The 18,582-nt window shown below is 29.3% G+C and overlaps 1 protein-coding gene across 2 annotated transcripts; it reads left to right on the top strand.

The window, feature by feature from the left end:
* Positions 1-346: 346 nt before the first annotated feature.
* Positions 347-15,853, top strand: LOC103572800 (UDP-N-acetylglucosamine--peptide N-acetylglucosaminyltransferase 110 kDa subunit). 2 transcript variants are annotated; one of them, XM_008551580.3, is made up of 9 exons: positions 347-932; positions 2,452-2,602; positions 2,679-2,922; positions 3,038-3,106; positions 6,139-6,335; positions 12,574-12,663; positions 12,745-12,925; positions 13,016-14,964; positions 15,046-15,846. In XM_008551580.3, exons 1-9 carry the CDS (start codon positions 839-841, stop codon positions 15,236-15,238), a joined length of 3,168 nt encoding a protein of 1,055 aa, XP_008549802.1. In that variant the 5' UTR covers positions 347-838; the 3' UTR covers positions 15,239-15,846. The 2 variants fall into 2 exon arrangements, with proteins under 2 accessions (XP_008549802.1, XP_008549801.1); XM_008551579.2 differs by lacking the exon at positions 347-932 and adding an exon at positions 1,911-2,357 and having other exon boundaries at positions 15,046-15,853.
* The last annotated feature ends 2,729 nt before the right edge of the window (positions 15,854-18,582 follow it).

The following is an 18,582-nucleotide window of genomic DNA, read 5'->3' as shown; positions in this document are numbered from 1 at the left end:
TATTAAATAATTTATTAATTTTTCTAATGTCCGTCACGTGTCAATTTAAATTTCCAGCCGAGATGGCGCTTCCAACATTCAAAATTATTCATTTTTTTATTTAATTATTTTAAATAATTAGTTAATAAATAGTGGTTATAAATATTTAATAAATCAATTTTAATGAGTTTTTATTAATGTTTAATAAGTAGTTATATTGAATAAAATAATTTTGGTGACAGTTGCCGCCATTTTGAATTTAAAACCTCGAACCCAAAAAAAATTTGAAATATAAATTTACGACTTAATAAATTTTATTATTAATTTTATTGAAATAAAAGTGACAATTAATTAATAATTTTTATGAAAAATAATAATTAGAGGGTCTTAAAGTTGAATAAAAGTTCAAATGGAATTGAAGTATAAAAAATTGTACGTCAATTGATTGGAGTAAAAAGACAAGAAAGAGAGAAAGAGCTAACAGCCAGGTCACGGATTGCAAATCAATTAAAAATGGCGTCTTTAAATATCTCGTAGATTTATCGCGAACGATATCGCATTTTTAAACGATTCATTAACGTGGAGGCTTTTAAACGTTACAATTTAAATCTAATGTTTCGGTTACACTGCAACAAAACGTAAATAAGATTATCTGGTAGTTTCGGGAATAGTTTTTTTTTTTCCAACCAGTGACTTGTGACTTGAGTACAAAAGACCACAAAGACAAAGAAAAATAATAAGAGTAAGGGTAATTAAAAATATAACTTGAAATCGAATGTACAATTTAAATTTATTGTCACAATTATCATTTCGAGAATAATCACTGGGTGATTTAATAATATAAATAATTCGAGACAAAATGCAAGCATCTCAGGCCCAACAGGGACATCAGCAAATTGCAGGTGCTAGTGTTATATTAAAAATGAACGAAATACAACAACTGTCAACAGTTGGTGAGTATTTTAAATTAATTATATTATTTTAATAATAATTACTATTAATTTATAATTTTTTAAATTATCTAATGGAAATTAAAAAACTTGAAAGTCAACTCGACTTTACTAAATAAATTAAAAATAATACAGACGTTACTATTTATAGTTATTTATTAATATGAATTGACAGGAAAATTAACATATGTATAATATATATCTATATTAAAAGTAGATTAACAATGAACACGTGTTCACATGTATTGATCAGGTTTCTTTGTTACGTGAAACCAATAATACAGATTGCTATGCGCAAGCCGAGTAATTTAAATCAATTAAATTTTCTAATTAACTAAAACTATTTAATTTAATAATTATAATCCAATCCAATCTATATTAACCGTAATTACTTATGGATTATATAAATTTTAAAATAAATCTTATTTAATATTTTAAATTTAAAACCTCAAAGTTAATCTTTGAACCCATAAAATTATTTTGTTTTGGATATTTGATAAAAAAGTTAGAAAGTGAGAATTTACGTAGTAGCTACTGCTCCTATATTTTCATGCCTATAATATTTAATTTATGAAAAATAAACCAGTGGAATATTCCAGAAAACATCTGCTTTACACATAAACTATACAACTAAAATGTTTCCTTCCATTCCATTTATTTCCATTACAATACCTCGCTGGCAGTGACGTATCAAACAAATCAATTTCAGTTTAATATTTTAAAAATTTATACCAATAAATCATTTTCACCTTTTTTAGATAATTTAAATTTACTCAAAAATTTTCTGTTGCAGAAAATAATTTTAAAAAAGTTAGAAAATTTGTTAGTTGATTAAATAGATGATTTACTTAAGTAATTAATTAATTTATTTAATTTAAATAGAAAAAATTTGTAATCGGGTGCCGTAAATAGTAATTACATCCCTGGTTTATTTTACCACATTCCCCTCTAGTTCATTGCATTTACCTCGAGTCCCCTATCCTTGGCATTGTGTGGGTCTATGTGTGCTCCCTTCCTTTGGATATAATTCAAACGCAGGGTGAAATTTGGTCGGTAATGTTATAAATTGTAACAGTAAAAGATTACGCAGTTGCTTTTCTACAAACTGTACGTTGTACTTAATAATATAAAAACAAAAATATATATCATTCGGTGTGTCAGGTCATATGCTAATTAACAGTCTCGTGTGTGAACAGCCGAACTGATAAACATTTTAAAGATTATTTAACTATTTGCTTTATAAAACTATTGCCTGAAAAATGAATCCTCAAATAACAAACGTTATTTCGCTGAATCAGTTTAATAAAAAGAACGAAAGTCCTGGTAATGAATATTATGGCGGTCGAAATCTTGTTGTCGTTCCTAAAGATAATAAAGAAGGTGAATTAAATGATGGAGTTGAATTTAAATTAATTAATAATTCATATTGTTAGTAATTTATTTTATTTTTTATTATTATTTTTTTTTCATGTTTCTGTTTTTGTTATTAATAAAAGTTTTGTTGTTTAAATTTTTGTTTTAGGGCTTTTGGAGTTGGCACATCGTGAATATCAATCTGGAGATTATGAAAATGCTGAAAGACACTGTATGCAGTTATGGCGACAAGAAACAAATAATACTGGTGTTTTATTATTATTATCTTCAATTCATTTCCAGTGTCGACGTCTTGAAAAGTAAATATTTATTTATTTATTTATTTATGTTAATGATTTATAAATTAATTATTTAAATGAATATTTTTTTTTTTAGATCAGCACACTACAGCAGTCTTGCTATAAAACAAAATCCATTATTAGCAGAAGCTTACAGTAATTTAGGAAACGTCTACAAGGAACGAGGACAACTTCAGGAAGCTCTGGAAAACTACAGACATGCGGTACGACTAAAGCCAGACTTTATTGATGGATATATAAACTTGGCTGCCGCGTTGGTGGCTGCTGGAGACATGGAACAAGCTGTTCAAGCTTACGTCACTGCTTTGCAATACAATCCGGTAAGTAATCCAGGCCAGATTTAATCCATAGTTTTGCCGGGAACAAACACCAGCTCTACAGTAACATATATTTAAAAATATATGAAATTAAACTCTATTTTATTATTATTTTCAGGATCTCTACTGTGTCCGCAGTGATCTTGGTAATCTTTTGAAAGCATTAGCAAGACTTGATGAAGCTAAGGTAACTGTAATTTAAAATAGACAACAAATTTTATCACGTGTCACAATAATATGAATTAGTACTCTTAGTTTTTTTACTTTTTTTTGTTTATTTTATTTTATTAACTTTATTTATTTATTTTTTTTTCGTTTTATTTTCAAAAATATGACACTTATTATTACTATTGTTATTATTATTTAATTAAAGAGTACTAATACATAACGTGCATGTGCCTCCAATAAAGTTCTTAAGCAATGCGTAGAGCGATTTTAATTTGATTTTAATTTAATTGCTCAATGCAGAAAGCTATCTTTATTTTTATATTTAAAATAATTTTTTTTTTTAATGCTGGCTGATTTTATGCTGCGCGGCGCGCGTCTGTTATCAAAATTAAAAAATAAATAAGTTGAATTTTAATAATTAAAGTAGAATTGAAACAAATCAGAAACAAAACTATTTATAATTTTGATTGCAGACTTATATTTTGGCATTTTAAATTCCGTCTGTATATTTTTTATTAGATGAGTGCGAGATGGAAAAAAAATTTAATAAAAATATTCAACATGCAGACGGAAATTTGCGCGACATGGAATCATTTGAATTTAAATTTTTAAATTATTAAAATGCTTCCATGTGCAATGTGTTTGTTATTGATCTTATTTTATTTGACACGCAATGATTAATGATAAAAATGAAATAGATATATATTATTAAAATAAGATCGATGCGCGCGATAATTAAGTTCATCATTAGCTCTCATTTTAAATTAATTTATCACTTTTTTTTGTACAGCAATATATGTATTCATTAGGTTTTTTATCATCACATGCATTATTTGCGCGAGGATACTTGACAATTATTATTTAATATCAAATAAATTTTAAATAATTATTCAACATGAAATATTTTAATTCATAAAATTAAAATGATTTATTTTTATTTTTATAGATAATAATTATCGTTAAAAATTATACCAATCATACAAAAATAAATCATTAATATTTAACATATTCTAAAATGATTTATTACTATTATTGAAATTAATTAAATATTTTATTTATAATATTGAAAAAAAATTTTAGTCAAGTATTCTGTCTAAGCAGCGCGGCGCTGGCGGATAAAAAAATATATTTACAAAATTTAATTAAATCATTTTTTAAAATTAAAAAAATTACTATTATTAAAGAAGAATTAATTGGTTTGTAAATAATAAAATGAATAAATATTTTAATTTGTAAATATATTTAATGCAAAATGAAATAAGCGCGACAATAAAAAAAAAGAAAGTTATCTGCATTTAATTTAACAATAAAACGATTCTTAAGAACTTTCAATGGATTAATATGATTTTATCTTTTTTATTTCTTTAACAGAAAATAATATTTATTAACTCGAGCAATGAAATTATGAAATAAAGTTTTAGCAAAATAAATAAATTAATTTATTAGAAAATTGATAAAAGTAAATAAATAAAAAAGAAAAAATAAAGTTATCTGTAAGTGATAAATAGAATAAGGGGGTTTTAAGAGAGAGGAGATGGGAGAGATAGAGTGTATTGAAGAGACATTAACGCAGCTGTCTTGTTGTTGTCACGGGATTATCAACTCTAGGAGAGGAAGTTGGATCTATTCAATCGGTATCATCCCATACTGGTTGCTACATCAGGGTGAAATCTCACTACCGAGAGTCCGGTTCGTTCAGTAACACACACACACACTCAATGTGTCTCTCCTCAGAGTGTCTATACGTTTAGTGTATGAGAGAGCTTGCGACCCATACCTACCGTCAACCTACCAAAGGGTATACCAAAGGTAATGTAGATCCCAAGGTCGATCTCTATCCTTCTTCACCAGATCTTATCCATATTTATTATCACTCCACTCCTTTTTTATTTTATCAGCTCTTTAATTATTTTTTTTTATTTTTTCAACACTACTATTAGTGTAAAAAAAAATCCTTTAGATCCTTTATTAAATAAATATTTAAATTAAATTTTATATTTTAATCCAATTATCCTTTGAGATCGACCAAACCGCATATCCCCTTTATTTACTCTTCTTTAGGTACGGAATTTATTACAGTGTATTTATGCAAGCCCGCCTCTCGCATTGCGCGTACTATTTTTTTTTTGTTTCTTTTTTTTTTAATTTTTTTTCTGCATCCCTTTAAAAATATCACAGGTCTTTAATTTTGAATTTAATTAAAATTGAATGTCAATAATTATAAATGAAATTTAAAATATTAAAAAATGATTAAAGATTGTTAAGTTTGCTAAAGAGTAATCCAGACGCATTCAGGAAACTCTTAAGCAAAAATTTAATAAACTCTGTGAAATTTTTACGCGCGTTTTAATATCCTTACTCATTAATCATAATAATTATGCTCATTACCTTCATCAACATCCAGTGTTTCCTTATAATAAAACACAAGTCGACACTAGTTAACAACAGACATAAATCATTATTGAAGAAACAAGTCTCAAGGAAATTTAATTAATTATACTTATTATTATTATAATTTAAATATTTATTTTTATTTATTTTTTTACTTGTCATATGAATTTTTTTACTTAATAATAAACATAAATTCTTTGAGATATTTTTTTTTCAAGTTAAATTTAAAAATATAAAAAACTTTATTAAATTTATTTATCTAGGAGGACATTCAACAACATCCTGGGTTAGAATTTTAAATAAATTGCGATGTGTTTTCCGATTTATAGGAAGAAAGAATTCATATAATAGCCATCAGCGCTTTTGATGAGTTAATAATATAAAATAATTATTTAGGAAACGACAGGTGATTCTTTCTTGCTAAAGATCCAGAGCACTGGTCGGAGCACGTCGCAATGCCAGCAGCGCGGCAATTAAAATTATATTTTATTATTATTATTATCATTATTATTATTATTATTATTATTGTTGTTATTATTATTATACAAAGTAAAATATATAAATAGAGAGACGGGCGAAACGCGCGGCGCGCCATTGTATTTAAGATCGCGAATAATGTTTTTTTTTTGGCTAATTTGTTTATGTTTTATTTGACTCTAGGCTTGTTACCTGAAGGCCATTGAGACGCGGCCGGATTTTGCCGTTGCCTGGAGTAATCTAGGTTGTGTTTTCAATGCACAAGGTGAAATATGGCTCGCTATTCATCATTTTGAGAAAGCAGTTGCTCTAGATCCTAATTTCCTCGACGCTTACATTAATCTCGGAAATGTCCTCAAGGAAGCGAGAATTTTTGATCGGTAAGTCCAGTATATTTTTGGTTAATTTACTATTTAGAAATCGTCGAGTTCAATCTTTTACAAAAACAGACTGTTAATTTTTTTAATTAACTTTAAAAATTTGAAATTTAATTTTTGGACACCAGTAAAAAGTTTAGTTTAGAGTTTTAAAAACATCCAACTTTAGTGACAAATAATAAAGTTTTAAATTAATATTCATAAAATAATTATAATAATAAAAGATATTTCCGTAAAATAATTATTCCAATTTATGAATCAATTTAATCGGCTTCCGCTATTTGTCTGATAAGCTTCAAGGACGAATATAAAATATAAATTTATATCGAGGAAATAAATAAATAATCAGATTACTGATAAAAAAAATAATTTCATGACAATAAAACTTTTAGTTGAAGGTGAATTATTTTATCGTTTATATCTTTGGCTTTTATCAGAGGATCTTGAGGGTGTGGAACCAGTGAAAGTGTTGCTTGAACCCTTTTATCGATCTAAAAATCCTCAACTTAACCCTCGAGTAGTCTTCTTCACGCAGATTATTTATTTCCCCACGTCCTTCAGGCTCCTCTGTGATTTATTATTTAATATCTACTCGAGAATAAAAAATAAAAATAAACCCCTTTAAGTGGAACGAATATTTCGATATTTTATTGAGGAATTTTATTTTCTTTCGATCTCTTCCTCTTTATTGACTTTCAACTCTCACGTTTATAAGAAAAATTGAGTACATTCTTGTGGAAAATCGTTTCTCAGTAAAAATATTTTCCACATATATTTTCCATATATATCTATAATTATAATAATATATTTTATGTTGTTAAACTGGTGGGGAAAAAATAATCAAAATTGCAGTGACGTAGATAACTGCGTTGAAGACAATCTTCATGTAATTTCATAAAATTCGATGTAATTTTGGGCCTTATTATTATTGTTATTAAAATTTTTAATGGACAATAACGAAAATTATCAGTTATTAATTGATAGCGTGTACTTAATTGTTTAATCTAATAATAAAATAATTTGAATTATTCACATTTAATTACTATCATGTTAAACGTTGGATCCCTCAACAAGCAATTATGATATCCAAATATAACTAAACGTGAAGTAAACGAGCGAAGTTTAGACCGCAAACTAACCGCATCATAATTATCGGTATCCTTGATTGTTCAAGGTACTCTAACGATCGCTTAAAAAAAAAAAAGGGCAAAAAAACAAGCACATCGTGATTTAATAATGTTAACTTTAGTTTTTTAATAAAAATAGAGTTTCGACAGAACTGAGAACAGATCGGTTTTGTTATTAGTTTATTAGAGTTGCCGTTTTACTTTTTAATAACAAAAATTCCATTAAAACCAAACGAATCGGAAAAGTAAAACTCAGAAAAAATAAATTTGAAACGAGGTTGACCCTGTTAGCAAACCAAAACTTCTCGCCATTTTTCGAGCTCAGAGCACTCGAAAACGTGGCTATACGTAATTTGTTGAGCTCTCGAAGCTCAAAAAAAGATTTTTTTTTCTTTGGCCTAAAAAAATAAGATTCTTACAGACAATCCTCATATAACAATTGATAAGTCAAAAAAATTTTTTTTCTCGCAATTTTGGGCCTTATCTACTTAGAGGACATCGTAATGGACAAAAAACGTTAATGTTGTGATGGGTTATTCTCAACAGGAGCAAAGTTACCGGCTACTCTTCGTGAAAAACCATAGATAGTATCATCCTCATTTATCTTCATTCACTCTCATATGCATCTGAACTCAAAAAATACATTGACAGGCATCTTTTCTGATCCTCTCTGGCCTGACGTGTGGTCATAAGTAAAAAAAAAACTTCTTAAAACCTTTTATGAGTTTTATTTCACTGGGTAAAAAAATTAGTAATATTTTATGCTAATAAAGTAAAAAAAAAATCTTTTCACCGTAAAATTTTATCAGATTAAATTCAAATTTAAATGCTACAGCTAATTAATAATTGAAATTATTATAAGTGCAATTTACTGTACGCCTCAGGCGTGACACGCTTACTCGCATAATTTTCTGCCGTTACACTTGTATTTATTCGAATTAACATAATAAAAACTTTCTAGCACACAGAGGGCACTATAATAAACAAGTTGCATTCAGCGCTAAGTTAATTTACTTTAATCTGTCCGCAAAATAAAATACCGTACACTCGTACGTTTTTATGTTCTTCCGTACGGAAATCTTGTAACTCCAGAATTACGTGATCAATCGACTAGTTTTTTTTTATCAGCTCTCTGCCCGATATAATTTTTATTTGCACAATTTGATCGGCGGTCGAATGAAATAACGAAACGACAGTCTTAAAGTTTGTGCTAAATAAAAATGACTGAGTTGTTTACGTCAGGAAATAAACCTGAAGTTGATAATCTCGAGTCTTACATTTTCTTTCTTGTACCTTTAAAACTAAAGTATTTTATTTTTTTCATCTCTATAAATAACTCGAAAAAAAAAAATGTTTTAAAAGTTTGTCTAAGAGAATTCATAATTTATTTACAGCCAAAAATTTTCTGAAGGTCCAAAGTTATTACAGAAAAAGAAAACCATTAGATAAAATAGACTACAATTTAACTTTTTTAGCTTGCTCTTTAACCTTATTCAATTCCTTTTATATTTAGCTCCGGATCTGAAACCTTAAAACTTTTTCTGTCCTTTTATTTTTATTAAATCCTTTGAAATTGATCCTGAATCCACACACGTACACCAAACACATATACTCACATATATGTATTTTTTTTTTCTACAAACTCCAACTATAGAAAATCATTCCTCTTTTATCGCTCTCATTGTCTGTATGACGCTATAAAGGATCGGTCTTTATTTTTTTATCTTCCTTTTCATTACACGGTTGGCCAAATGGTCGTCATATAAAAGAACAGGAAAAGTAGAAAAAAAAAAGTCTAAAACTATATTACAATAAAACTCAGCTGTTACACGTTCTAATTCATCTCAATGATGACTTGAGTTTTCTCAATTATCTTTAACTATTCACCGTTTTATACGAGTAAAAATAAAAAAAGTGCCTATTATTTAACACTCCATTGTCTTTAGTCATTTAAATAAATTCTTTATTACGCTACTATTCATAGTTTTGACTGGTGTTTTATTTATTTGGGAAATTTATTTTCGACAAAGCGCTATTCTCTATTTAAAAGTATGTGCCGTTATATTGTCTATTGATTTATGTATGATAAATGTATATATCATTTATATCTCTCGTGATGTAATAGTATAAAAATTTTATTGTCTTATTTGTGCCAAAGTATTACCAAAGTATTTCTTCTTTAACTTGGAGACATTTTTTTTTATGAATTATATTTCTAGCCAACAATAAATATAAAATTAAAATTTTATAAATAATATTTTATGTTTATCATAATCGAAGAAAATAATCGATTTAAAAAATAAGAGTTGAAAGTATTGAGTAGTAAAAACACTGAGAATTTCTTTAATTTTTATTAACTTGTTTTTTTACTCCCGAGACCTATTAATTAAATGGACTAAGAACTTTGACAAAGTTTTTACAGATATTTATATTAATGAAAACAAGAAAAGACCTTAATTGAACCATTAAAAAAACTATGTAATTTATGTCTCATTTTACAGGCGATATAAATTTAATTTATTGAAATAAATAAATTTATTCAAAACTATGCGAATAATTTAAAGTGCACTCAATGAATTTGAATAAATTATTTAGATGTTTCTATGAATTTAAAATTAAACTTCAAGTATGTTTAGTTGAATTAATTGCTAAACTAAATAATTAGTAATAATAATAATTATTATTATTATTGTTATTGTTATTGTGGTAATACATGAACGGGGTAAATAAAATAGCGCATGAGCAAGCAAATGTTGAATGGGCGTTTGCTGGCTTCCGGTTTTCAAGCTTTTGGTAAATCGATACTAAAATACTAACTATTAATTCAAAAAAAAAAAAAAACGTAAAAAAATCGCATAATTATTTAAATTTAAATTTTAGTATTTTTTAATATCCGTTATTGTCAAAATTATTTGAATTTTTTATTTTAAAAAATGTTTCTATTGATTTCAAATATAAAAGAGCAATTGATATAAACATCAGTTGTTGTTAATAAATAATTGAACGATAAAAAAAAAGTAGTCAAAAAAAAAAAAAATAATAAATGGTCGTCTGGCGCCGCGAAATAATATCGCAGTAGAATGGAACAAAGTAAAAGTAGACGGAGCAACGAACGGCTAATGTGCTATCATGTAGTCCCCATCAGTATCTGTCTCTATAACTAGAGAGGAGTAAAAAGAAAGAAAAAATAAAAAATAAAAAACGACTACGAGGGTGTGTAGTAAACTTTGGATGTATCTGTAGCTACCCGTGTCGGCTGTAAAAGCCCACTGAAAGTAGATACAAATTACCTGGCACCTCCGTAACCCACCAGTACAATGGAGCACACGAGTTTGCATTAGTTTCGGAGTATAAGTCAGGGCATAAAAGACCAGGAGCACTAAGGCATTATTCCTCAGTCTACAGAGCACGTTTGGATGCCGTATAATCCACAAGAGACTGAATGTACGTCGAAGATATATAGGTACACTAGGTGGTGCGTTCGACGCCGACGCCGACTCCGACTCTGACGTTGACGCCGGCTCTTAGGCAATCGGAATTATAGTATACCCCTATCGCAACTTGTGATACGGCGACCAAAGCCAGTAGTTTAGTTCGTAGTCCCTCGAACACATCGTTTCTCTATTTCTATATACTATTACCTTTAAAACTATTTTATCTCTACCTTTAATATTTACTTCTTCCATAATAATAAATAATTAGCTTTGTAACTCTTCGACTATCAATTAACTTCGTATTCAATTTTTTAAATTTATTTTTATCGATAGAATTTTTTTATATTTATTGTTTAATCAGTTATTAAAAAGATTTTTTATATAAATTATTGATTAATAATATTAATAAACTAGACATTGATAATTTTTTTTTACTAAATATTATAAATTTATTGAGTTTTAAATATCTAGAGTCTAGTAAATTTAAAGTGATAAATTTAATTAAATTTGAAAGTGAATTTAGTATTAATAAAAATTTCCTTTTAATCTCGAAGAGTTGATTAAAAAAAAAAAAAAAAAGAAAAAAAAAATAAGGGAAAGTGGAATCGAAAATACGCGAGTGTTATTGTAAACAGGCGTGTCAACAAATATCAATCAACACATTTCACTATTTCTATACGAGCTACGGAAAAAAAATTCCAATAACAAAAAAGAAATAATAAAAATGAAATGAAATGAAATAGCTGCCATCTAACACGTAATTCGAGAAAATAAAATATTTATTAACTAAACAAAGACTGATACTTAGTTTAATTAAAAAAATATAAAAACAGGGTTTTTTTTCCAAATCTATAACCGGCCGTAAATATTTTTATTTTTATAAAAAAAAAATACTCGATACTGCTAACAAATAGAGCTAATGAATTAATAGAACTGGTAATGAATTAAAAGAGCGAGGGTTTTAAATAAATAGCGATTAGTAATTAGAGATGGATAAGGTATGGAGTACCAATGTGTCATTGTCTACACGGTGATTTCACCCTCGACGTCAGACGGACCTTCGATACGTCTCCAGTTGGAAAACGTCGTCACTAGTCCTGTACCAACTGGATGCCTTGCTTGGATTAAGTCCTGGATCAAGAGGTTTTACACTCTTACTTTTTCTGTTGTCCCGAATCCCCAATTCCCAGTCCCTCGATCTATCTCTCAATCCCCGGCTACTTTTTTTACTGTCAATTTATCTCCTTTCAATCTTCATCATTATCATTAAATTCTACTTTACTTTTCGTTTTACGATTCGGGTATTGAAGTAAATCTCAATCTCAATTGGAATTCCAATCTCGCTACTCGATTTAAAACTTTTACTTAATATTTTACTCAACTGATAGCTGAAAGCTCATTGAGGTCTTCAAAAAGAAAAAGAAAAAAAAATAACTCTGATATTTTTATATTTAAACGTCTATTCGATAATGGCCAAAGATATTTCAAACAAGATTAAGTCTTTGAGCTTTTAGTGCTCTGATACTCTTGAGTACTCGAGTTATAAAAAACAACATCAATAAAAAAATATTCATTCGCGTGTGGTTATTTTTTATACAGATCACAATCGGTCTGCACTTTTTATTTAATATTTAATCCTACGAGTATTAAAATTAATTTATGTATTATTTGTTTTTACAGAGCTGTTGCTGCATATTTGAGAGCATTAAATTTAAGTCCTAACAATGCTGTCGTCCATGGAAATCTTGCTTGTGTTTATTATGAGCAGGGGTAAGTATTTATAAAAAAAAAAAAAAAAAAAAAAGAATAAATATTTATTGTTTTAATAAAAATGTATAATTTAATAAACAGGCTCATTGATCTGGCAATTGATACTTACCGGCGTGCAATTGAACTTCAGCCAAATTTCCCTGATGCCTACTGTAATCTTGCAAATGCACTCAAGGAGAAAGGTCAAGTGGTCGAAGCCGAGGAATGCTACAACACAGCCCTCCGTCTGTGTCCCACCCACGCAGACTCTCTTAATAATCTGGTAAGCTATAAAACAAAAAGTTATTCCCAAGTAAACGTGCTCTGGTAATCAAATAAAACTAACTGGTGAAAAAACCACGTGTTCAAACAGGCCAACATAAAACGTGAGCAAGGTTACATCGAGGAGGCGACTCGTCTCTATCTGAAAGCACTTGAGGTTTTCCCGGAGTTTGCTGCCGCGCACAGCAACCTGGCTTCTGTCCTTCAGCAGCAGGGAAAGCTCAATGAAGCCCTCATGCACTACAAAGAGGCGATCCGCATCCAGCCGACCTTTGCGGATGCCTACTCCAATATGGGCAATACCCTCAAGGAGATGCAAGACATCCAGGGTGCTCTCCAATGCTACACTCGAGCTATTCAGATAAATCCGGCGTTCGCAGACGCACACTCGAATCTCGCCTCGATCCACAAGGACTCGGGTAACATTCCCGAAGCCATTCAGTCATACCGCACAGCTCTTAAGCTCAAACCAGATTTTCCGGACGCGTACTGCAATCTCGCTCACTGCTTGCAGATTGCTTGCGACTGGACTGACTACGAGGCACGCATGAAGAAGCTCGTCTCCATAGTCGCCGAGCAATTGGACAAAAACCGGCTACCCAGCGTCCATCCTCATCATTCAATGCTCTATCCTTTGTCTCACGAGTTCCGCAAGGCGATCGCCGCCCGTCATGCCAACCTCTGCATCGAAAAGATCCACGTTCTCCACAAGCCGCCTTACAAGTATCCCCGTGAAGCCGGGGTACGGTTGAAAATTGGTTACGTGTCTTCAGACTTTGGTAATCACCCGACAAGTCATCTCATGCAATCTATTCCCGGTCTACATGATAAATCTAACGTTGAAATATTCTGCTACGCGTTGAGCACGGATGACGGCACTAATTTCCGTTCTAAAATCGCTCGTGAAGCTGAACACTTTATTGATCTATCTCAAATACCCTGTAATGGAAAAGCTGCTGATCGCATTAATAACGACGGTATCCATATCTTAGTAAATATGAACGGTTACACAAAAGGAGCTAGAAATGAAATATTTGCTCTACGTCCGGCTCCTATCCAAGTTATGTGGTTGGGTTACCCAGGTACTTCGGGAGCCAGTTTCATGGATTACTTGATCACCGACGAGGTCACTTCACCCGTTGAATTAGCGAGCCAGTACAGTGAAAAACTTGCTTACATGCCCCACACTTACTTCATTGGAGATCACAAACAAATGTTCCCACACTTGAAGGAACGGCTGATTCTCACCGATAAATTAAACATGAAAGGTAAACTAGCGGACAATGTTGCTGTTATAAATGCTACTGACTTGTCACCGATGATTGAAAATACGATGGTAAAAGAGATTCGCGAGATAGTGGTAGCTGATTCAAAGAACAAGCCGGTTGAGATATCAATGAAGATCGCCGAGTTGCCGACAACAACGCCTATTGAAACAATGATTGCTTCAGGACAGTGCCAGATGTCGGTCAACGGCGTGGTTGTGCAAAATGGAATGGCGCCGACTCCAGTCAATACTAAAACAGCAACAGGTGAAGAAGTACCTCAGAGTATTGTAATTACTACGAGACAACAGTACGGATTGCCAGAGGATGCCGTTGTTTATTGCAACTTTAATCAGCTTTACAAAATAGATCCGCTTACGCTGCATATGTGGGCGTACATATTGAAACACGTCCCTAATTCCGTACTATGGCTGCTGAGATTCCCCGCAGTCGGTGAACCCAATTTGCAAGCTACTGCTCAGCAATTAGGATTAGCCCCAGGCAGGATTCTCTTCAGCAATGTCGCGGCTAAAGAGGAACACGTCAGACGTGGACAATTAGCAGATGTATGTCTTGATACTCCACTTTGCAATGGACACACCACTAGCATGGATGTTCTCTGGACCGGTACTCCAGTTGTTACGTTACCTGGTGAGACCTTGGCCTCCAGAGTTGCTGCCAGTCAGCTTAATACTCTAGGATGTCCGGAGTTGGTGGCCAGGACCAGACAAGAGTACCAAGATATTGCCGTACGATTGGGTACCGACAGAGAATTGTAAGTTTTTTATTTTACTTCATTTAATCAAGAGTTTAAAAAATTTTTATTAATAACTAATTTTTTTTTTATTTTCAACAGTTTGAAAACAATAAGAGTAAAAGTATGGAAAGCAAGATCAGAAAGTCCATTGTTTGATTGCAAAATGTATGCACTGGGAATGGAAATGCTTTACAAACGCATGTGGGAACGTTACAGCCGCGGAGAAAAACCAGATCACATTGCGGCTGTTGACAAAACAAATGACAATTTATTAAAAATTACAGCGACATAATCTGTTTAAATATTTCGTAAAAACGATCTCATCTTTAATTAATTTCTCTTTTTTTTTCTTTTTTTTTTCTTTTATTTTATTTTTATTAATATTATTTACGTCCATTGAGACTCAAGCTTCACTTGTACGTCAGGAAAATAAATAAATTTAAATTATTAGATAGGACATTAATTTAAAGATGTGAAAAGATTATTGATTTTGATCGTAGATTAATTGCTACTATTATTATTATTATTATTATCATTACAATTATTATTATTATGTATAAAATGAAGCAAGGAGATGAGGATAAGACGATAATGACACAAACAACTCAGTCAATTAAAATGTAAATTTTATATCAGAAACAAAATTTATGTTTAAACTTTTTTTTTTTTTTACACAAGAGAAAATATTAAAGCTAATTTTGTTTGTTTATAATTTAAACTTTGTTTATAAACATGAGTTATGAGAAAACAAGATTGTAAATAATTACAAGATTACTTAAATATATTAATTTTATTTTATTATTACAATTAAAATTTTTTTTGGGCATTTGGTTATAAAAATTAATAAGGCCCAAAAAAATATTAAAAAAAAAAAAATAAATAAAAACAAAAAAAAAATGTGTGACAAGGATATTTAAGGGAGTTTATTATTAATTACTATTTAAATAGAAATAGAATAATTAAATGTTATGTATAATTTAGGCAATAAATATAAGTATATATATAAAGATTTTATTGTCATTAATTAATCATCCAATTGTCTGATTAGATTTTTTTAAGTGCCTAAATATTTTCCAAGTACATATTATTTATGCAATTATTAAATTAGTGTAATTGCATTTTAAATGGATAGAAATTTAAAAGAAAATTTTAGTAACCAAGAGAGCGAAAATAATTCGACGCTTTCAATTTATCAGAGATTACAAAACCGTATGTTGATATTAATAAATTATCACATTATTTATAAACATAAATATTTATTATTTTTTTTTTAGGGCAGACGATTGCAATTAAATTTTATGAGATCAATAAAAAAAAAAAGCCACAGACGACTGATAAATTGTTAAATTTATACTTGATTGAAGTTTAAAGAGCAGGAAGTCAAAGCAAAATTATCTTCAACAAATATTTATGTAAGTTATATTTTATTTTATTGCTATTATAATTAATTTTAAACTTTTTTTAATTTTCGAATCAGACTATTGTTGAGAATAAAGTATTAGCTGGAGCTATAGCAGAAGAAAAGATTTGAGGACTGAAGAAAGAAAATGTCTTGGATTACCAATTGAGTATTGTGATAAAATAAAATCGACCCGAAGTCTAATCGGGTTTGCTGATTAATAACAACAACAATTTCTATGCTCTGTAAAACCAATAAAGTAGTTTTTTAAAATGAAGTTGCATAGAAAACTTAAATTATAGAAAACAGAATGAGAATATTTGAAATAGCTCTGAGTCGTTGAGGAATTGAATGACAATTTTTTTATGATGGAGTTTGTTATTTTGACTAATAAATTTATTAATTTGTCTAAATACCAATTCTTACAATTAAAATTTTAAATTTATGAGTGTGAATGAAGCAGGCATCAGATAAATTTAAAATAATAAATAAATAGAGTAAATAATTAGAAAAATAATATTTATAAAATAAAATTAAAAATATATCAGTTGGATTTATAACAAAGTGGCGGTTACATAACAATTTATTTAGTTAATAAAATAAAAAACATGAATAATGTACATATATAGTTAGAAATAGATTAATCTTTAACCCGGATGTTATACTACCAGTCGACTATGAGCATTACCAATAACAAAAATCTTTTTAAATATTTTAATGCCTCAAGTTTCTTACACCGAAAACTCAAATAAATTCACAGCCATTATTTATAATTTAAAAAATAAAATAGCGTACCGCTCTAATTAGTAGCCATTTTATTAACGTTGTACTAAATAAATTGGCTGGGCTTCATATGAATACATATACTTACTAGTTATGAATATAAATATTATAATAAATATATATATATATATATATTCATACCGCCCACTTGGAGGAATAGGTCAGCGGACTTGATAGCACGTAGCGGGCACATTAATTAATTTCAATTGAATGAGTCTAATGGTTATATCGGGGACAGAACAACTATGCAGAAGCCACAAAGAATATATAATAATATATACTCTACTGTGCTGCACTTATATTTTTAAAAATATACTTGATACTATTTCCAAGCCGTTGAAAAATAATGAAATATTTTTTTATCATATCAGTAATTAAATATTTCTAATAAATAGTCGTTATTTTAAATATCGATAAGTTATAGATTAAATTACTGATAATAAAAATCTTTAGATTAAAATATCCACGTCATCCTAACGGTTTGTACTTATGATTATAAATAAATATCATTATCATTATAAATTTTAACATTTAAGTAATCAAAGATTATGATAAATATACTCGGGTATTTAATGGATCAGTTTATCATTTAAAAAGATTCATTAATCGATCAACAGTCAGCGTTAGAATCGACAGTCTTCATATATATATATATATGTAGTATGGGATGAGGAAGCTCGTATGATATATATGTTGTACAATACTGAGTAATGTAATGGGCGTTTCTACACACATGTATCCCTACATATGTGCGTGCTCTCGCTGATAACAGGCTGTCCATATATATATATATATATATATATGTACCTACATATCTAACCGACGTCTTTAATTTTATCATTATTATTTTTTTATGCTTCATCTATTTTACGGAAAACACTCGCTCTAAATCACTCAATGTCTATCAATTAATGATTTATTATTGAGGTTTTTTTTTTTTTCTAAGTGCATTTAATTATTATTTTTATTTTAAAATAAATATATATGTACATATGTATATTGAGACACGCCTTGATGTATTTCCACGTGTATGACCTCTAGTTGTCCGAAAAAAAATTCAAAATAAATTTAGTTGTTGGTGACTGAAAAAATGTTTATTTAAAAAATAATAAAATTTAAAAAATTAGTTGACATGTGATAAGACGGTTTATTAAATTACGGACAATGGGTCTGAAGATAAAAGTCTCGAGTTTAAGTATTTTAGAGAATTATATATTTGGAAGATGTTGGAGTATAAATAGAAGTAGAAAATATATATAATAAAAAAGAGAAATAAGTAAAAATAAAATAAGGGAAAGAGGAAGATCTCGGAGCTGTCATTGGTGCAGGACTTTAAGGATTGAAAAGGGGAGTTACTAAGTCAGCTCTTAGCTGCTCAGACATTGAGCTAGATCAACCGTCCAGTCGTTTAGCCTCTGGGCCCTGTACCTGTGTACCGGGTTTTGCACCCAACG

The sequence above is a fragment of the Microplitis demolitor genome, chromosome 6 (genome assembly GCF_026212275.2).
Source record: "Microplitis demolitor isolate Queensland-Clemson2020A chromosome 6, iyMicDemo2.1a, whole genome shotgun sequence".
NCBI classification, from domain to species: Eukaryota; Metazoa; Arthropoda; class Insecta; order Hymenoptera; family Braconidae; genus Microplitis; species Microplitis demolitor.
This window is presented reverse-complemented; position numbering and strand designations above follow the sequence as displayed.

Coding starts and splice junctions, on each gene's coding strand:
- LOC103572800 (XM_008551579.2), top strand. CDS start 2,189: ATGAATCCTCAAATAACAAACGTTATTTCGCTGAATCAGTTTAATAAA. Junction 3,107..6,138: donor CAAGACTTGATGAAGCTAAG/GTAACTGTAATT, acceptor ATTTGACTCTAG/GCTTGTTACCTGAAGGCCAT. Junction 6,336..12,573: donor GAAGCGAGAATTTTTGATCG/GTAAGTCCAGTA, acceptor TTGTTTTTACAG/AGCTGTTGCTGCATATTTGA.